Source organism: Apium graveolens, chromosome 2 (assembly GCF_009905375.1).
Source record: "Apium graveolens cultivar Ventura chromosome 2, ASM990537v1, whole genome shotgun sequence".
Lineage (NCBI taxonomy): Eukaryota > Viridiplantae > Streptophyta > Magnoliopsida > Apiales > Apiaceae > Apium > Apium graveolens.
Genome location: NC_133648.1, coordinates 37,131,048 through 37,152,636, shown reverse-complemented (window position 1 = coordinate 37,152,636; position 21,589 = coordinate 37,131,048). Strand labels below are relative to the sequence as shown.

The window sequence follows — 21,589 nt, the reverse complement described above, 5'->3', positions numbered from 1 at the left end:
GACAAAACTCTCTTTTCTAAAAAACATAAGAATGATACTATATTAGTCCAAGTCTATGTGGATGATATAATATTTGGGTCTACTAATGATAATCTCTGTAAGAGATTTGCTAAGTTAATGCACAGCAAGTTTGAAATGAGCATGATGGGAGAGCTGAAGTTCTTCCTTGGATTACAAGTAAATCAAAGGTTAGATGGAACATTTATTTGTCAATCCAAGTATCTGAAGGAACTCCTCAAAAAGTACAATCTAGAGGACTCTGCATCAGCAAGAACTCCATCAACTACAGCTGTCAAGCTTGGACCATGTGAAAACTCCATTAAGGTAGATGTCACAAGCTATAGAGGTATGATTGGCTCGTTACTCTATCTTACTGCAAGTAGACCAGATATTATGTATGCTACATGCTTATGTGCAAGGTTCCAAGCGGATCCTAGAGATATTCATCTCATTGCTATTAAACGAATCTTAAGATATCTTAAGGGAACACCAAATCTAGGTATTTGGTACCCTAAAGAATCTGGTTTTAACCTTGTCGGATATACAGATTCAGATTATGCAGGAAGTGTTGTTGATAGGAAAAGCACCTTAGGGAGTTGTCAATTCCTAGGTAGCAGACTAGTCTCATGGTACAGCAAGAAACAACAAACAGTTTCCAACTCAACGGCCAAGGCTGAATATATTGCTGCTGGAAGCTGCTGTGCTCAGATCTTGTGGATTAGGAACCAACTACGAGACTATGGCTCTGTATTGAACAAAATTCCTATTTTATGTGACAATACAAGTGCAATAGCCATCACCAACAACCCTGTGCAGCACTCGAGGACAAAGCACATTGACATCAGGTATCATTTTATTAGAGAGCACGTCATGAATGGTACTGTTGAACTATTTTTTGTTCCAACAGAAGAACAAATAGCAGATATTTTCACTAAACCACTTGACGAATCCACATTTACCAGATTAGTTGGTAAATTGGGCATGTTGAATAGTTTTAGTGATTAATTTGGTTAATATCTGGGATCTGTTCTTGAATGAATTTACAAATGAATTTTTCATAAATGAAAAATTCATTTGCAAATTTATTTTATCATTTTATCATATTTCTTGCTTATTTCTATGTAATTTATATTATCTTATCTGTTTTTATTTTCCCTACTTGTTAATTTAAAATATCTCAGAATATTTTATTTTCTCTAAAAATATTTTTCTATGAATTTTATTTGCTAAAATTCAATAGAAATCTATTTTTAGAATAAAAATAATAAATTCTGATATATTGTCTTTGTTTCTGTAAATATTATAGGTCTGTATTTCAGTTTTACTATTTTGTAAATATTTTCTGATATTTTTACTAAGTTATATAAGTCTTTATTCCAGTACATATTTATATATGTGTGTTTCTGTGTTTAAAGCTGATATGACAATCGGCAAGACAATTGAAATTGTCTTGCTGAAAGTCATTTCAGTTTAAATTTTGTTTATTATGTTATTCAGTACAGTTTTATACTGGCAAGACAATCGGTATGACTATCAATTGTCTTGCCAGTTATAAACCTTATATATAATTATTTTCCTTTTATTATTATACTGGTATGACAATCGGTATGACTATCAGATTGTCATACCAGTTATAATTTTAGTATTTATTCTTTTATTTGTTTTCTTTCTTTTTACCTGGTATGACAATCGGTATGACAATCCCGGATTGTCATACCAGTTATACTACTTAATCGTTTATGTGTGTTTTTATTTTCATTCAGTTTCTCTCTTTTCAAATTCCAACAGTTATCTTTTCTCTCTTCTCTCTCTTCGATCAAAATCAAACTAAACTGCCATTTGATTCTCCTTTGCTCGAGTTCTTACTCAGCATACCAATTCATCACTCTGTGATATATACATACAAGTATATATATACAGAGGTGCTGTTGGATTTTTGTTAAAAAAAAAAACAAAAACAAATCAAAATCAGTTTCTGTTTTTTATTTATTTTATTTATTTTGGTTATTTTTTAATTTTAATTTTAATTTCTGATTTGTGTCTTTTGGGTTTTTCAACTGTGTTTGTGAGTTAAGGATTTTAACGAGATACATTCCTGTCTAAATTTTTCGATTATAATTAATTTAATTCGAATTATTGAATTAATTTAATTAATTCGAATTTTCTTAATATTATTCTTAAAATTCTGAAAGTGTGTGTCTTATTATTATTTTAAATGGCTCTCAATTTCCAAATTGTCGCGCATAATCAGGTTGGTTATTTTAATCCGGAAAAATGTGATGTTGAAAAATTTAAGCCTTGGATTAGATTTTTAAATGACCATTCGATTGTTAGCTCTGCTATAAAATCAAATGTGATTTTAAATGTCGATCTTCTTAGACTGATTTGCACAACCTCTACTGTGGCCGATGATTCAAAATCTTTTTCATTCACCGTCGCAAACACACAGTATGTAGTTGATGAAACAGTCGTCAATCGTGCGTTAAATTTTCCACTAGACAATTTCTGTAATTTACCCTCTGAAAATGATATCACAAATTTTTTCCATGCTATTCACTATCAGGGGGTGATCAATTTAACCAAACTTTCTAAATCCAATTTGGTGTCTGAATGGGATATTTTCTTCGATACACTTTCCAAAGTGTTTGCCAACTGCACAAAATCCAATTTTCATAACATCACTTCCACTCTGCAGTATATTGGTCTTGCGGTTGTTTTCAATCAAAGGATCAATTTTGGCAAACTACTTTTTCCCATTCTCTTGAGACGTCTAACTTCTGCTTTATGTGATCATTCTACAAATCGTAGGGTATCATGTTACTATGCTCGTTTTCTCATGCTTATAGCAGATCATCTTCTCACACCTGAACACAAAGCCCTTTTTGCTAACTCTGCAGTAACCGAACCCCCTCCAGTTAGCAAAAAGATTTACACTCGCCAAGACACAACCTTCAAATTCATGCAAGTTCCATTACTTGTATCTGCTTTCATGGCCACTTATATTCCTTTATCTATTTTCAATCTTCCCGGTCATGAACAGCAACCTCAACCTCCAGTGGTTCAAGCCACCCAGGCTCCTCCAACATCAGATGCTCTTCCATTACAGGTAGTAATTCCTCACTCTCACTCCCTTCCTACTTCTGTTGAAGGACCCCCAGTGGTTGATAGGGCTGACCATGAAGTTGTAGAACCACAGCTTCAATCCCAGGTCATAGAGCCAAACACAAAGTCACATTCTATCTCAACCTCTCCCCCACTGTCTAAAATGTTACCCAGAAGATTACTAGGAAGTAGTACATTGTTAAATATGAGTGAACCCTCAGCTCTGCCTCCTCCTAAAAAAGAAGAACATATTCTGAGGCATCTGAAAGCCCATCCTTGTCCTCCCAACAGGACATGGACTTTGAAATGGCCAATGAACAGTTACTAGAGGCATTCTCTCAACAGGATGCATCTATTGAAATTCGCCATAGGGCCATGGCATCTTGTACTGAGTCAAGCACAATTCCATTACTCACAATGGAACCATACACTTCCCCAGATCATACTCAGGACACAGAGCGAGAAGTGCACGTAGAGACGGTTACAGTGCCTGCCATAGTTACGGCAGAAGAGCAGTCACATGCTTCAGAGGGAAAATCTGACTCTCCGCCATCCTTAATAGAGTCATTTTCTCCCCTCCCAGATCAAACACCTCTGGCTCCCTCACGGGATTCTCCACTCGCAGATTTATCTGGAGAAAGTGGAGGGCAACTCGGTCAATCTATCCCTGAAGCAATTCAGACATCTATTTCACATGAAATGATAGGTTTGACTGAGGATCGGGACTCGCGAATTCCCATTGCACCACCACTGACCTCTCTTGAAGAGGCTAGGGTGATTTTTACTGCAGGTACAGAAGAACAGCAACAGGAAGACTCCTCACGAGCAATTATATTGAGAGAAACACAAGCACGTGAGGTGAGTGAACCAAATACGAGTGAAATTCAGGTGAGAGCACACACAGACACAGATACTCAAAACCTGTTAGCTCAAATTGCTGCTCTAAAAGAAGAACTTGCTAAAAGCCAAGCTGAAGCTCAAGCATTCAAAGCACAAGTGGTTGAACGGTCTTCTTCTTCCACCTCTGTCAACAATCAGCTGGCAATCATAAGGAATGACATCTCAGATCTCAAGACCACTGTAATACCAAAGCTCAATTCCATTCAGGACACTCCAACTTTATCAGCTGATGATATATCCAACTTCTGCTCTCTACATACAAGAATGACTTCTCTTGAAGACCTCGTTGAGATGAATCATTCACTGGACTCCTCAAGATTTCTAAAGATAGAGACGGGCATGGAACATCTCAATGAAGGGATGAAGCACCTATATTTCATGATCAAGAATTCTCATTGCCCTAATGAAGAACAAAGAACTTATTTTGAAGGACCGTCTGGTGGAGGATCAGGCTCTGGAGGTGATGGAGGTTCCAAAGGAAGGTCAGAAGAGGATCCCTCAACTAAGGGGGAGAAGAAAGGGAGTAGTGCCAAAGGGAAGGAAAAAGATACCTCTGCTGGAGACAAAGGAAAGGCTGATGATGTCTACTACAGTGGAGAACAGGATGACTTTGATATTTTTGACATTCCCACTGAACCAGTTCAGGAAGATAAAGATGGGTTATTTGAAGCTGAAGAGGAAAGTGATTTTGGAGAATGGGAAGAAGAAGCTCAAGTGGATCCTCTGTTTGAGAAAGAATTTCAGAAGGAGCAGTCAGAGATGAAAAGAAAAGAAGCTGAACTCAAGAAGGTCTCTCAGATCATTGATATGAGGAAAGACATTCAAAGAACAGAAACTCTTCAAAAGCAACGTCTTAATGACATTAAGGCTCAAGAAAGGAGAAGAGATGTCATACTGAAGATTGGTGAAAAATGGGATGAAGCTAGGAGAGTACTTGATATGCCTCAGCTGAGCACTAACAATGATAGGCAGTTCTTACATCTTCTTGACAAGCTGGAAATCTCAAATCCTAACAATGACATGTACATGAATGCTATCAAGACTGAAGTCTCAAGGATCACAGCTGCTTTTGATAGATCCCTAAATGAGATGAGCATTTTTGTATATTGTCAGAGTGAAGGATCTTTCAAGGTGTCACTTCATCTATTTGAGAATCATTCTTTGTCAGAGATTTGGGTTCTTTTAAACAAAGTCAAAAGAAGCTCAGAATTGAATGAAGTTCTTCGAGAAAGGCTTAAAGAGTTTGCCAGCAGGGCTAGTCCTCAAGTGGTCAACAATCCTCATCAGGTGAGATTCTTTAAGTCTGATTGTCTTCAAATCTGTCAGCTAGATGTACAATCTCTTAAAGACTACTCAGCTAAGCATCTGGTCTGGATGGAACATCATTTAAGAACTGCTGGATACTCATCCATGTTGAAGACTCAAGCTGCTGATTTGATTCAAGCTTATTATGAAAAGAATATTAAAAGGTACAATCAGATCAAGAATAAGCTGAAGTCAATTGGAGTTCAACCAGTCAGACCAGCAAGCTTCACTTCAGAAAAGGATCGTGTCTTTGACAAGGAATTGCTTCAAGATTTAGAAGAAGGTGAAGTCAGAAGAGAAGACAACTGAAGTCAATTAGCTCAAAACTCAATGTAATATGATTAGAGCTTTATGAATCAAGATAGTCTAATGTAGTTATATGTTCAGGCTAGAGGAACATCTATCTTGTATTCACTTGTAAATTTCATTTGGAATCTGGAAAATGTTAAATATAATCCAGAACTTTTCTGCTATTTACTTTGCATTACTGTTTATATCTTTTTCTTATTTGTTAGTTGAGTTATCCTCTAGGTATTTGTTGTTATTGTCTAACAAGCAAATAGGGGGAGATTGAAAGGCATATGTCATAGCCTATTCGTTTATTCGAGGATTTAACTCAACTCAAATAAGAATGTAATAAGTAAATAGTGGATCTATCATCAAAGAGATCTCACAAAGTAACATCTGTCAAAGGATAAAGAAACATTGTTCATCTGCAGACTTGAAGATTCACTGGAAGAAGTTCAAGAATTTGATCATGCCTCAGTGATATAAATCAAGATCGTGGATTTAATCAAGTGACAGAGATCTCGTCAGGGTATCATTTATTACAAGGATTTAATCAGAGTATCAAAGTCAAGACATGAAGAAACGTCACGGAAGTTAGTCACTCATGAACCAGACAGTACATCGAGTGTTAGCATTGAAGTGGCGGAATTGATTCATAAGTCTCAGTGATTTTCAGAAGATTGTCAGAAAAATGGATGCTGCTCAGGGTTAGTATTAATTCTCTATTAATTAATTAAGTCATATAATTTAATTAAGAAAATAAATTATATCTGCAAAGATTAATTTATTGATTAATTGAATTAAATTGATATAATTTATTTTCTTAATTGAATTAAATTGATTAATTAATTTAGAATTAATATTGAGGATTTACAAGATTTTAATTGGTTTAAAATCTGCTTAAATTCAAAACAAGACAATTCATTTGAACTAGTATGACAATCGGTATGATAATTGATAGTCATACCGAAAGTCATACCAATACATTTAATTGTCTTATTAGAATTTCTGTTTAGATTAAAATCTGTTATTAATTCAGCAAGACAATTTATTTGAACTAATATGACAATCGGTATGACAATCAATAGTCATACCGAAAGTCTTGCTAGTTCATTTTGATTGTCTTGCTAGTTGTAAATATTGTCATACCGAAAGTCTTGCTGGCCAAAGAGATTGTCATGCCAGTACATTTTTCAGTTTGGTGTTTGATAAAAGCAGCAGAAGACTTTTGTTGATCAACTAACAGAATCCAATCAAACAGAACACACAAGAAAAAAAAGGAGCAGAAAACAAAAGCATAACATTTTATTTTTCATCTGCTTTTCTTCAAGATTAAATTTCTAGATTGTAAAGTTAAATCCAATCAACTAGAAATATTTATCTTGTTCTTGTGTATCAATCTAGCGGATTAAAATCCCTAGAACTTAATCTCAAATCGCATTTAGCATTTGATCTTTTAATTACAAAAATAGAAAAAGTTCATGTCGAATTTATTCTAGATTTGTAATAATTGATTTGAGATTAATCCCTTGTAACCGATACCGTAGTTGTAACACCTTTCAAGTTTAATAAAAGTTTTATTTAACTTGAATTTTGTTTCACAATTTTATTCCGCATTTTATTCGATTAAATGGTATTATTTGCATTCAACCCCCCTTCTACAAACAAATTGGGACCTAACAATGTTTACTGTGGAAAGAAATGGATCAAGGTAAGCTTCTTAGTTACTCGCAAAATCATATTGACATTGAGGTTAGGATTGAAGGTATGGAAGTTTGGCGTTTAACGGGTATTTATGGTGAGCCAGTGCGTGCTAATAGAAGGAAGACGTGGGATCTGTTGAGGCATCTTGCTAGAGACTCAAATTTACCATGGGTTGCTATAGGAGATATGAATAATATTTGTTCACATGCCGACAAGAAAGGGGGAAATGCATATCCGAATTGGTTGATTGACGGGTTCAATGAAACACTCATGGATGTGGGTTTGATTGATATGAGTTTAACAGGACACCAGTTTACTTGGGAACGGGGAAGAGGGACGAGTGAATGGATAGAAGTTCGACTAGACAGAGCTCTAACGACTGATGTTTGGTTAACTGTTTTTCCTGCTGCAAGATTATATAATCTGGAAGGATCAGAATCAGATCATAGTCCGTTATTGCTTATCCCTAAGAGGTATGACAGATCGCAGAACTGTACACACTTCAGGTTTGAGAATGTATGGCTCTCTGAACCAATGTGTCTTGAAGTGGTTAAAGATAGTTGGGAGGAGAATAGTAAAAGCGATATTCAGGAGAAAGTTAAGTTATGCGGAGAAAAACTGCTGGTTTGGGGCAAGGAGATAACTGGTGATTTTGCAAAGCGTATTCGAGAATGTAAAGTTGAGTTAAAGCAATGGAGGGGGAGAAGAGATACTCAGGCGGTTCAGAATTATAAGGAAATGAAGAAGAAGTTATTTTTAATCCTGGATCAACGTGAAATTTTTTGGAGGCAAAGGTCAAAGCAGTTATGGCTACAATCTGAGGATCAAAACAGTAAGTATTTCCCCGCTATGGCAAACACAAGAAGAAGAGTGAATCAGATTACGAAGTTGCAGAACGAGGAAGGAGAGTGGAGAGACTGGGGAAATGGTTTGGCTGAGTTAATTACTGGGTACTATACTGAACTATTTAGTACGGCTCAGAACAGCTGGGAAGAAGTGATAGATTGTGTCCCTGGGAAGATTACAGCAGAGCAAAATTGTGAATTATTAAAGGAAATCTCAGAAGACGAGGTTAAAGAGGCCCTGTTTCAGATGCATCCAGATAAGTCCCCTGGACCAGATGGAATGACACCAGCATTTTATCAAAAACATTGGGCGATTGTTGGTACTGATGTGGTTTCAATGGTTAAGGATTTCTTCGAACAAGGTAGGATGAAGACTAAGCTAAATGAAACAAATGTGGTTTTGATTCCAAAGAAGAAAAGTACGGTAACAATGGGTGATTTGCGTCCTATTTCTCTGTGCAATGTCTTGGCTAAAATCATTACAAAGGTGCTTGCAAATCGAATGAAGGAGATTCTTGAGATATGTATTTCAGACAACCAGAGTGCGTTTATACCGGGAAGACTCATTTCAGATAACATAATGATATCGTATGAAGTAATGCACTATCTGAAAAGGAAAAGGAGGGGTAAAGAGGGGTGTATGGCTTTGAAATTAGATATGAGTAAAGCGTATGATAGGGTGGAGTGGAGTTATTTACGGGCCATTTTGCAGAAATTGGGGTTTCATGAAAGATGGGTACAACTTGTTCTTCAATGCGTTACCTCGGTTTCGTATAACATTGTTCATGGGCAAAACAGAATGGGGCCTATTCAACCAAGTCGAGGAATTAGGCAAGGAGACCCTCTATCTCCTTACCTTTTCATCCTATGTGCAGAGGGTTTGTCTGCCCTCATCCGAAAGTATGAAGTAAAGAGGTGGATAAGTGGTATTAAGGTGTGTCAAAAGGCACCAAGCATATCTCATATGCTTTTTGCTGATGATAGCTACATGTATTGCAAAGCCAGTGTGGAGGAGGCAAATAGGGTTTTAAGTTTGTTGCAGGAGTTCGAAAATGCTTCAGGTCAGAAGGTTAATAGGATGAAGTCGTCTGTATTTTTCAGTGCAAATACGAGCAATGAGTGTCGGGTCAAAATTTGTGAGGAGTTGCACATGCTGGAAGCAGATGATCGAAGTATGTATTTGGGATTACCTAATACTTTGGGTCACAACAAGTCAGTGATATTGGGCTTTTTGAAAGATAAGGTGAAGAATAAGGTAGCGAGCTGGGATGGTAAGTTGATTGGGAAGGCGGGTAAAGAAGTGCTTATAAAATCAGTGGCTCAAACATTACCGAGCTATGCAATGAGTGTTTTCTTGTTACCGTTAGAAATCATAAAGGATATTGAGAGAACCATGGCCAGATATTGGTGGAGTTCGAAGCCTAATAATGCAAAGGGGCTGCATTGGTTGAGTTGGGATCATATGAGTTATCATAAAGCAGCTGGGGGTATGGGGTTCCGTAATTTGAGGGATTTCAATCTTGCTTTGTTAGGAAAATAAGGTTGGAGGTTTCTAACCAAGCCTGAGAGTTTAGTGAGCAGATTGTTTAAGGCTCGGTATTTCCCCTCTACTAATTTTTTGGATGCTCAACTTGGAGGCAATCCTAGTTTTGTGTGGAGAAGTATATGGGAGGCTAAGGACTTAATTAAATCTGGGGCAAGATGGGTGGTTGGGAATGGTGAAAAAATAGATATATTGAATCAACCGTGGCTCTTGGATGAGCAAAACCCATGCATAACTACCATATCACAGTCTCTGCAGGGGAATAAGGTTTCAGGTTTAATGCAGATGGATTGTAGAGCTTGGGGCATTGAGATCCTGGAGGATGTCTTTAATGCTCGTGATCAGGGGTGCATAAAAAGTATTACTTTAACGAATGATTTGAAAGAAGATAGATTGTTTTGGAAATATGAGGAGTCGGGAAACTACTCAGTGAAGAGTGCATATAGACTTATTCAAGTGTAGAAAGGATTATGGCATATAGAGTATGAAGATAGCTTATGGAAGAGGATGTGGAGAATCAAGGCCCCCCCAAAAGTTCTGAACTTAATTTGGCGTGCTCTTTCGGGCTGTCTACCTACAAATGTTATGTTGCAGCAAAGACATGTTCCTGTTCTGAGTATATGTCCAGTTTGTGAAGGGGAGAACGAAACAATATGTCATGCACTGGTGCTTTGTCCTGTAGCAATACAGTGTTGGCAGAAGGCATTCCCTGAAATATGTACTGTAAGTGGTGTTGATTTTTTCAGTTGGTTTGATCAAGTATTGTCTCGTCTTAACGCAGCTAGGAGTGCAGAGGCTGCTACCTTATGTTGGGCAGTATGGAATGCTAGAAATGATAAGGTCTGGAAACAAAGAAAGGCTCGAATTAATGCTGTAGTGTCGTCAGCAACGCAATACCTTAAACAGTGGAAAGAAGCCCAGAGTAGGTCATCTATTTTGCTGTCTCAACCTTTCTTGGTGGGAGATGGTGTGAGTCTTTGGGTTAAGCCTCAGGAAGAAACAATTAAGGTATCAGTTGATGCAGCAGTATTTTCGGAATTTTCTGCGTTTGGTATAGGGTTGGTGGCCAGGGATTCGAGTGGTTCTTTAGTGCAGGCGAAGGCGAAGTTATTTCAAGGAGCCTCTACACCAGCACTAGCAGAGGTTATAGACATCAAGGAAGCATTAAGCTGGATGAAAGAAGAGCAATGGAATAAAGTGGTCGTCGAGTCTGATTGCCTGGTAGCAGTGCAGGCGATTAGAAGTCAGGTGCCGATGCGATCTCCGTTTGGCAAGGTTGTGGAGGATTGCAAGAAGCTCTTTAAGGAGTCACAAACAATATCTTTGTTTTTTGTTAGACAATCTGCTAATGAGGCTGCTCACTACATTGCGAGAGAGTCTTATTCTTTTCCAGATCGAGTTCTTGTTGGGAGTTCTGTTCCCATTGAGTTTTTATCTATTTTGCAAGCTAATTTAGCTCATCAATAGAATCTTCCTTTTACGTCAAAAAAAATACACATAATATGTAAGTGTCCTAAACAACAATACTTTTTAATATTAACTTCAAACATAATTATAATTAATATCATAGTCTTAATATTACCAATATCATATTGTCATATATGTTACACATTTTATTCATGAAAATTGACGATGCATTTTACTAATATGCAATGATAAATTTTTCCTTGTATATATTAGGTATTTGAAACTATGTGTATGCACATATATTCGTAAGAACTTTTTCCACAGTGTCATGTATATATAACATGTGTGTGTGCCATGTGGAATAAAAATAAAATATAAAATTAAACATAAAATATAAATAGATCAAATCTTTATATACATATATTTATATGTGTCATAGTATGTGTATTAATATTTTAAATTTAAGTAAACTTTAGTTTTGTAAATATGAATTTTTCAACAACAAAAAAAGTATCATCAATCTATATAGTTATTGAATTATTAACGAAGTTAATTTTAAAAGATTGATTTTAAAACATAAGATTAAACATCGAATATTAATCGATGAGTGGTATACCCTCGACAATTCATATTTAATTTGAAATGATCAAAATATCCTCAAATCTATTTTTAGTTGATGAATTATGATATTTAAATGGTATAATATCAACCTAGACGTAAATCTAAAAAACTAATATTTTTGTCAAAAAGTAATTTATATTAACGTCGTGTAAGTTTTACTTTGTTAAATATTGACCGTAAGTTTTACGAATTTGATTATACATTTTTAAACTTTTTAAATTGAGAATGGTACTTGTAAATCGGTCATGATTGTGAAGGACCGTTTAACCAACAATTAAATTTTTGGTCGTTGGATTATAATTCTAACGGTCAGGATTAAAAAATTCTCAGCACTCCTCTATAATTTTTATGGTAACGATTGTCGCTTCGCTAAATTTATAGCAGAGTCTTTATAGCCCTGATAAAATTATAGCGGACGAGTTGAAGATATTACAATCATATTAATATACTTTTATATCTTTACTATACTTATATTTGTATACTCAAAATTAAAATTACAAAAAATAATATAGCTAATATAACATTATTCAATATTTAGAAGACGAAAAAGAAAAATTATATCCAATATATAATTAGAGTAAAGAAGTTTTGATGGTATGGTTTGGTCGTCATGGCTAAAGTAGTAATTTATTTTTCAAAAAAAAAGTTAGGAAACAGAGTGTAACGTGCATATATGTTGATAAACCTAAAATTAATATGAAAAATATAATATTAATTTTAAGTCTTTTTAACTGTATGATCATTGTTCTAAAAATACCCGATTTTTAAAAATAATCCTCGATTAATCCTCTACAAAGTATCCGGCCGATTCGATCTTTGAAATCCGATTTATTTTTATGAATTTTTCTTTATTGCAGTATATATAATTATTTATTAAAATTAAAATACTATATTAATTTAAAAATAAATAATTATAGAAATTATGATATAATAAATATATATTTGTTAATAAATAACTAATATAATCATAATAATATATTAAATATAATTTAATATTATAATACATATGATTTTTACTCCGATTAATCCTTCTGATTAATCCCCAATTTTTAAGTAATCCTAAATCGGAAACTCGACCGATCTTCCCCGATTCCCGATTTTTACAACAATGTGTATGCTTAGTTATTATTCTTCTTAATTTAATTGTACCAAATATAGTTCAAAAATATTCTTCATTTGAAAATTACTTTGCAAAAATAAACGAGATTGAAAATATATTATACTTTTAAAAGTATAAATAGCAATTATTCTTTATAATGGTATTAAAAAAGTTAAAAAAGTTATTAATTCAAAGATAATTTAGAAAAAATTGTGAATAGAATTTAAAAATGTTATTTTACAATTTTTGCAAGAAAATAAAAAATATTTACATATAATATAATACATTTAGAGAGACTGAAATAGTGTGTGTATAATTTAAAGATTTTAAATTTAGAAAAATATGAAATTTTATGAAAATTTGTATATAACAATAAAAATAACAAAAGGTTAACATTAAAAAACTCTATATAAATATAATTCACAATTTTTACGATTTTTATAAAAAAATATTTCAATATTAAAAATTTATAAATAATATGAATAAAGTTTCCCTGCAGGTGTATAAATGATTTGGTTGTCATGACTAACAAAGTCATTTCACAGTTGTTAAAAAATCAGATAAAACTCCCCTACCCCCAGAAAAGATAATTTTCACAATAAATTCTAATTGTTTCTAATAAATTTATAATATATAAGTATTGACAATAAAGAAAAAGTAAGTAAAGTTAAACTATTATAATATATCAAAATATTAATATAAATAAAAATATATAATACATAAATAAATATAAATTCCAGAAATAATACTAAGATGTAGAGAATCAAATTAACACGAAAAAGAAAAAATGTAACATGTTTATACATAAAATATAATAACCATATTATAACCAATACAAAATGAATATAAAAAACTTGAAAATTTATTATATATTACTTGACATGTTTAAAAATGTATTATATATAATATAATTTAGAAAGATATAAATAAGAGAAAATACTAATAACAAACATGTAAAAATAAATTTTAGTACACTATTTTTTGATAAAATAATAATCAACACATAGACATGTTATTAAAAAAACCTTTTAAGGTGACTTTAAAATTTTAGTTACAAATTTTACTTGCACATATATTTTCAATGTTTGTGCTAAAAAATTAAAAATAAATTAACAAATATAATGTAAAATTATACAAAAAATATATATTTAGATTTATTAAAATTTATATTTTGCAAAAATATAGTTGTAATAAGTTAACAAATATAAAAAAAATCGAAGGATATTATTTGACATGTTTTAAAAATATGTTATCATTAAAAGTAAATGAAATCAAATTATAAGATTAAATTAATAAACATGGCATTTTTTAAAAGAAAATTATAAAATATAAAATATTATAGCTAGAAATTATTATTTATAATTGTATTAAATGAATTAAAAATGTTAATAATTTAGAGATAATTTAGAAAAAATTGTGAATGGAATTTAAAATATTATTTTATAATTTTTGCATGAAATTGAAAAATATTTACATATAATATAATACATTTAGAGCGGCTGTAATAGTATATATACATAATTTGAAGATTTTAAATTAAAAAAAAATATGAAATTTCACTAAAAATATGTATATAACAATAAAAACAATAAAATGTTAGATAAAAAAACTTTTTATAAATATAATTTCACAATTTTTACGAATAATTTTTTATAAAAAATATTTTATTATTAAAAAATAAAAAATAATATGAATAAAGTTTCCCATGTATTGCACGGGGATAAGGTTTGTGATACACAATGTAAACAAAGAAAATGAGAGATTCCTAGTACTACTAAAGACAAAAGAGAAATTATGAATTACAATAACGATGAAATTGTCTTTTCAATTTCAAATGACAAAACTTTCGGCTGAACCATAACCTATATTTACACACTAACAACACACATGGTTGGGTACAATGCATTATAAGTTAATATTGACTTTTCAATTCGTTAGACGTCTGCTTGCTAATTTTATTTTCATTATATTATAAAGTAATTATTACAGACGGAGATTGGATTTGTATAAAAAAAAATACAACAGACATTGTATATTGAGCATATGTTCGAAACGTGACAAGAACCCAACATTAAACTACTTAATATTAACGGAAATTAACATATGTTTTAACTTTTAATTCGTAGTGCAACTATAATTACAAGTGTTTTCGAGCTATAAATACCCATCTCTAGTTTCTCTATATTCAGTAAACTTACAAAAGAATCAAATACTGAAAAATAGAGTATTGAGGTTTCATCATGAAAGTTTTGGCAATTCAGTTTCTAGGTTTCTTTTTTATTGGAAGCATTTTCCTTTCCGAAGCTCGAGTTCGTCGTGCTACATTCGTTGTACGTTGGAATATTGTTTTTAGTTCATGATTTATACGACATGATGTGTGTGTATAATAAATATTGGGCATCTCTCTCCCTATCTCTAACTTGTTTGTTATTATATATGCATGTGTGTGAAGGTGCAAGAAACTTCATACACAAGACTTTGCAGCACAAAGAAGATATTAACGGTAAATGGAGAGTTTCCTGGTCCAACACTGTATGCTGAAACGGGTGATACACTCATTGTTGATGTTCAAAACAAAGGCAACCTTAACATAACCATTCACTGGTAACAACTTATATATATATTGGCTACTTACTATTAATTAGTTAGGTCACATATTAGGAAAACCAGCTAGAAATTAATCAACCTAGCTAGTAATTAAGGAAGTGCTTGTTTTACTGCAGGCATGGAGTAAAACAGCCAAGGAATCCATGGACGGATGGCCCGGAATTTATCACGCAATGTCCGATCAAACCAGGAGGGAGATTTAGCCAAAAGGTAATTTTATCGGACGAAGAAGGAACTTTGTGGTGGCATGCACACAGTGACTGGTCCAGAGCTACTGTATATGGTGCTATTGTTATCCGCCCTAAGAAAGGAACAGACTATCCTTTCCCTAAGCCTGATGGAGAAGTGCCTCTCATCCTAGGTATCAATTTGCTTTCAGTATCATTTTTGATCTGCTCGCTCATTATTAATGTTCTTCAATAGTACTTCAGTTCAGTCACCAAATTAATTACATGGGTTTTAAACTTTAATATATTTTACCAGTATATCTGGTAGACATTTAATCATATTCTGTTGGGCGTTGGCTTAAACAGATTGATCTCTTAATTATTCTCTATATTCTATATGATATATATATGTATAGGGGACTGGTGGAAGAGCGATGTAGAGGAGGTATTGCAGGAGTTTTTGAGAACAGGGGGAGACCCAAATTCATCTGATGCTCTAACTATCAACGGCCAACCTGGTGATCTCTATCCATGCTCCAAACAAGGTCTTTAATTTAATCTCCTATTTCTTGTTATATAATACTAGGTATGATGCACGGATTCTCCTTAATTTTTTTTATATTTTTCATTTGTTTTATATACAACTTTAATATAAATTTAATGTAAATTACTAAATTATAATTTGAACGTGTTCAATTTCAATCTACCATCAAATAGTACAAAATAATATATGACTGACACTTGCACTATTAATTTTATTTATTACTTTATAAATAATTATATAAAATTTTGTTGTTGGTTTGATTGGAACCTTAGAACTTATTTGTGTTTTTATAATAATAATTTAAACATTTGTTGTTGGAGGGATTCTAATGTATAGTGCATTATTTTAATATTTAAATAATGTTTATTGTTAGTTAGTAGTAACTTATTTGTATTAATATAAATAATAATATTAATATTTGTTGTTGGAGATATTCGAATCTAAGAGTTTGTGTATGAGTGCAATATATTAATATTTGAATCTAATAAATTTGATCATTTATTAAGAAGATCGGACTATTATTTGAAAAAGTAATCTAAATGAAAGTTGAAACAATTCATATGCTATTTTGATAATTGTAGTTTAGTATAAATTATGGTCATACAGGAGCATAACATTCAAATTAGTATACTAGTAGAAGATAGCCGCCTCTATCATACGACCATAACACACACGCAAAATACTATTTTTTTTATATTAACTAAGACCATGTCTAATTAATTAGTTGCTGACAAAGTGATTGTATGTAGATTAAATTCTATATATTAATTACTTTAGAGTTTCGATTGTTTAACCTGCGGCGTCTTGTCATTTCTTATTTCTTTGTATTCCTGCTCCGTTGCTAAAAACAAGGCTCAATGGCAATTCCAAAATGATATTTTAGACTTCTACTTGAAAATGACTGAATCCCTACACTGTGATTTGTCAAGATGAAGGGTCTGCGGCTATGATCCAAATCTACTATAATTAGTTTATTTCTACCTAACAATTTTTTTTAATTTCTGCAAAAGTTTTACTTTCAGGTTTATTATAATTATTATATTGTTTCTTTTACTAAATTTTGTTTAATTTTGGAACTAATATCAATACAATCAATAATACTATTAATTTGACTTCCTTTTAATTGAATCAGCTCTGGCGTTTAAAGAAAATTTCTTTGGTCAGGCTAATTTTTATAAAATTTAAATAAATTATTTCATTGAAAAATTTCAGGAAAATTAGACAATCTTCCTAACGGTAAACTTTTTAAAATTTCATACCGTGACAAATAAATTGAAGAGAAGTTTTGTTACTTATTATATAAAAGTATATGACTTAGAAATTACAATAATTGAATTAAGTAATTACAGATGCTACGCTTTTCCTATGTAAACTACTGCTTTTTGGCACCTGCAGTTCTTCGTACAGGCAATAGACTTAAATATAGTTGTTTTACAAGTTGTAGAACTGGGAAATTAAATTTGTATCTTTATACTTTCACTTGTGGCCGGATCAACAATGGTTAGCTAAATACTTCTTTGTTATGCACGCAGACACATTCAAGTTGGTAGTAGACTATGGCAAGACTTACCTGCTCAGGATGATCAATGCCGGAATGAACAACATTTTCTTCTTCGGAATAACAAATCACACATTCACTATAGTAGGACATGATGCTGCATATGCTAAACCTTTCAAATCTGATTACATTACCATTCCCCCTGGCCAAACCCTCGACGTACTATTAGAAGCAAATCAACCCCCTAATCAGTATTACATGGCAGCCAAGGTTTTTGTAGGTGGCGGTGCAGCTACATTTGACAACACCACCACCACCGCTATACTCGAATATCGAGGAAATTACACTGCTTCTTCACCACTATCTTTACCTATCCTTCCAAACATTACGAATTCCACAGCATCACAAAATTTTAGTGGCAGCCTTAGAAGTTTGGCCAGTGCTGCTCATCCTATAGATGTTCCTTTGGACATTACCAAAAAGTTTCTTTTCACAGTATCTATGAATTCGGTACCATGTAATAATACTGTAGATTGTACTAGTCGAAACAATGTGAGATTCAAAGCAAGTATAAACAACATAACCTTCCAGGCTCCAAAGATTGACATCTTGGAAGCTTATTTCAGAGGTATTAATGGTATATATGGGGATGATTTTCCTCAGAATCCACCTTTCGAATTCAACTACACAGGGAATATTTCGGCAGCACTCCGGACGCCGAGAAATGGGACAGAAGTTAGAGTGCTTCCGTTTAATTCCACAGTGGAGCTTGTTTATCAAGGAACAAATTTGTTAAGGGGAATAGAACATCCCATGCATTTGCATGGATATAGTTTTTATGTTGTTGGTTGGGGACTCGGAAATTTCGACAAAGACGAGGATCCTAAACATTACAATCTTATTGATCCTCCTCTAATGAACACTATCTCAGTTCCTAGAAATGGTTGGACAGCTATCAGATTCAGGGCAGATAATCCAGGTACATTTTACTTTAACTTTTTATCAATAGTAGATAAACCAGCATTTAGAAATAAATAAAGGAATGGCTAAACCAGGATCCTAAAACAGCTGGGATTTAAAAAGAATTATCGCTATTTTTTAAAAGGCAATCAGGACTTAATTATTTTTTCTACTAAGATTTAACTAAAATTTAGAGCTTGAAAAAAAATACTAAATTGAAGTTCAGTTGGGTTCTGGTCTAAGTTAGGCCCCTGATCCCGCCCATGTTTAGTAGTTATTAGCACCATCAGCTAATAAGTTAATTTCCTCATCTTTATCCAGGGGTGTGGTTGATGCATTGTCATTTCGAGCGTCACATAACGTGGGGGATGGAGATGACTTTTATTGTGAGAAATGGAAAACGCTCCGAACAAAAGATCCTGCCACGACCTTCTGACATGCCCCCCTGTTGATCCAGGACTCGTAGTTTATTCAGCAAACTGCTCCCATGAATCTATCTACAAGGACAAGAATAGATTGTTATGGTATGATTGAGTTGTGTGCTAGTGCTAAGCGAGTTGTAATTTGAATTGTTCACGTGCATTCAATTTGTTGTAGTTAAGATCTTGTCTAATAAGAAATAGTGTTGTGATCATGTAAAACAAAGGTCATTTGCTGGATCATTCTATTCGTTATATAAGTATAATTTTGTCACCTTCTGTTATAAAATATAATATGGTGATCAGAGGCAGATTCTATTATTAAGGATAACAGGGTGGACTTCTTAATATTCTTTTTTTATTTCTATATATTCATAAATGCATATATTAAAATTGACCCCACTAAAAATTTATTTTTATGATAATGAATCCCAAATTAAGACAATAAAAAGTATTGTACTAGTTTTCTGAATAAAGAACAGTATTGATTGATTAAATAAGATCTTGGGAAAAAACTTCTAAAACTTGCATCGACCTAAGGGAAGGTAAACAATTACAAGAGCCTATCTGAATAATGTTAAGACCTTTCTAGACTGCTCTTTATTTATATATTATATAGACTTTGTCTTTGAACAAGGTGACATAAGTTTTTGACGGTGGAGATTGGTCTCAGTCAGGATATTACAATGGCAGAAGTGCGCACAGCTTTGGATTTGATAGGTAAGGGTAAGAGAATAGATTTAGATGAGATTCCAATTGAGGTTTGGCATTGTCTGGCATAAAATGGTGTAAATTGGTTGACGAATCTCTTTAATGTTATACTTCGCACAGCCAAGATGCCTAGTGAGGGGCGGTTGAGTGTTGTTGTATCTATTTATAAGAATAAAGGTGATGCCCAAAGTTGTGGTAACTATCGTGGTATTAAGTTACTTAGTCATACAATGAAACTATGGGAACGAGTGATTGAGTGCAGTCTTAGGAGAATCGTTCATATTTCTGCCAATCAGTTTGGTTTTATGCCTGAAGGTCAATGATTGAGGCGATTTATCTTGTTCGATGTCTCATGGAGAAATATCGTGAGCGTCGTAAGAATCTTCATATGGTGTTTATAGATCTTGAAAAGGCTTATGATAGTGTATCGCGTGCAGTAATTTGGAGATGTTAAGAGGCTCGAGGGGTTCCGCCACGGTATCTAGGTGTTATTCAGGATATGTATTCAGCGGTAAGGGCGTGTTCGGACGCCATTAGGAGACACTCAATTTTTTCCAGTTGAGGTGGGCCTTCATCAAGGGTCGGTCTTAAGCCCCTTGCTTTTCATTGTTGTTTTGGATGTGATCACTCGTACCATTCAAGCTCCTGTTCCTTCCTTTGGTGTATGTTGTTTGTTGATGATATTGTGTTAATCGCGGAATCTAGGGTTGAGGTTAATACAAACCTAGAACAGTGGTGTGCTTCACTAGAGGCTAAAGGATTGCATTTGAGTCATTCTAAGACTGAGTACCTTTGGGCTAATTCCAGCGAAGAGCATCACGCGGAGGATGTTGTCGTTTGCATTGCAGATGACCGTGTTCCACAAACTGATAGTTTCAAGTACCTAGGTTCTATCATAAAGAGCAACGGTGATATTATTGATGATGTTACACATCGTATTAAGGCATGTTGGGTTAAATGAAAGGCTGCTACTGGAGTGTTATGTGATAAGAGTGTACCTTTAAAGTTGAAAAGTAAATTTTATAGATTGGCAGTTAGATCGACATTGATGTATGGTTCCGAGTGTTGGCCATTGAGGAAAGCCGAAGAACGTGGGTTGAAGACTGCAGAAATGCGTATGTTGTGATGGATTTGTGATTGCACAATGGCAGATTATATTCCGAATGATACTTTTAGAAGAGTTTTTGGTGTTGGGTCTATTTCCACAAAAATAAGGGAGTTGGCATGGGCATGTCAGACGCAGACGTACTTCCGCCTCAGTTACACGGGTTGAAAATATTTTGACTGGGGTAAGATAAAGAGAGGTAGATCGCGTAGGACGTGGTAGGATCAATTGAGTCTGGATATGGTGGCTTTAAATCTCGTGGGTGATATGACATTAGATAGGGTTGATTGGAGACGGAGTATTATAGTAGGTGAGGCTGGATCTCGTGGATTACACCGGCTTCGGTTGTAAAGTTTCATGTACACCTATGTTGGTTAGTGATTTTCTTTGTAAGCCAGAAGGGTAGAAGTTCATATTTTGATTGTCATTGATGGGGATTATTCATAGGTAAGTCTCATGTGAAGTATGCCATGAGCTTGGGTATCGCACATATACACATTTATCTTATCTTACACTAAGCCAGGGGTCTTCACGGAAACAATCTCCCAATTTTTCAGGAATAAGGGTAGGGTCGCGTACATCTTGCCCTCGTCAGACCCCACTTTAAGCGGGTTATACCGAGTATGTTTGGTTTGGTTTGGTTTTATAGGCTGCCAGGAGATTATAAACATTAACGGATTCTTTTATTGAAAAAGACATACACACAACTAGGTGATATTCGAGAGATCACCCACTCTCCACACTACTACCCTTGATACCTCCAC

The 21,589-nt window shown here is 33.7% G+C and overlaps 3 protein-coding genes across 3 annotated transcripts; all 3 read left to right on the top strand.

Annotated features, from left to right (window-relative positions):
* The first annotated feature begins 10,194 nt into the window (after positions 1 to 10,194).
* On the top strand, positions 10,195 to 11,154 carry LOC141688433 (uncharacterized). Its single transcript, XM_074492889.1, has one exon. The coding sequence runs from the start codon at positions 10,195 to 10,197 to the stop codon at positions 11,152 to 11,154; it is 960 nt and encodes a 319-aa protein (XP_074348990.1).
* Positions 11,155 to 15,010: 3,856 nt separating this feature from the next.
* LOC141705904 (laccase-14-like) lies at positions 15,011 to 19,241 on the top strand. Its single transcript, XM_074508770.1, has 6 exons — positions 15,011 to 15,144; positions 15,267 to 15,418; positions 15,538 to 15,782; positions 16,005 to 16,133; positions 17,665 to 18,609; positions 18,912 to 19,241. Exons 1-6 carry the CDS (start codon positions 15,055 to 15,057, stop codon positions 19,040 to 19,042), a joined length of 1,692 nt encoding a protein of 563 aa, XP_074364871.1. The 5' UTR covers positions 15,011 to 15,054; the 3' UTR covers positions 19,043 to 19,241.
* A 1,143-nt stretch (positions 19,242 to 20,384) lies between these two features.
* Positions 20,385 to 20,846, top strand: LOC141688417 (uncharacterized). Its single transcript, XM_074492888.1, has 2 exons — positions 20,385 to 20,655; positions 20,755 to 20,846. Exons 1-2 carry the CDS (start codon positions 20,385 to 20,387, stop codon positions 20,844 to 20,846), a joined length of 363 nt encoding a protein of 120 aa, XP_074348989.1.
* The last annotated feature ends 743 nt before the right edge of the window (positions 20,847 to 21,589 follow it).

Excerpts from the sequence above, each read along its gene's own strand:
- LOC141688433 (XM_074492889.1), top strand. The coding sequence starts at position 10,195 with ATGTGGAGAATCAAGGCCCCCCCAAAAGTTCTGAACTTAATTTGGCGT.
- LOC141705904 (XM_074508770.1), top strand. The coding sequence starts at position 15,055 with ATGAAAGTTTTGGCAATTCAGTTTCTAGGTTTCTTTTTTATTGGAAGC. Across the intron at positions 15,145-15,266 it reads TTCGTCGTGCTACATTCGTT|GTGCAAGAAACTTCATACAC; the intron begins GTACGTTGGAAT and ends ATGTGTGTGAAG. Across the intron at positions 16,134-17,664 it reads CTATCCATGCTCCAAACAAG|ACACATTCAAGTTGGTAGTA; the intron begins GTCTTTAATTTA and ends TTATGCACGCAG.
- LOC141688417 (XM_074492888.1), top strand. The coding sequence starts at position 20,385 with ATGTTGTTTGTTGATGATATTGTGTTAATCGCGGAATCTAGGGTTGAG. Across the intron at positions 20,656-20,754 it reads TATTGATGATGTTACACATC|TTAGATCGACATTGATGTAT; the intron begins GTATTAAGGCAT and ends ATAGATTGGCAG.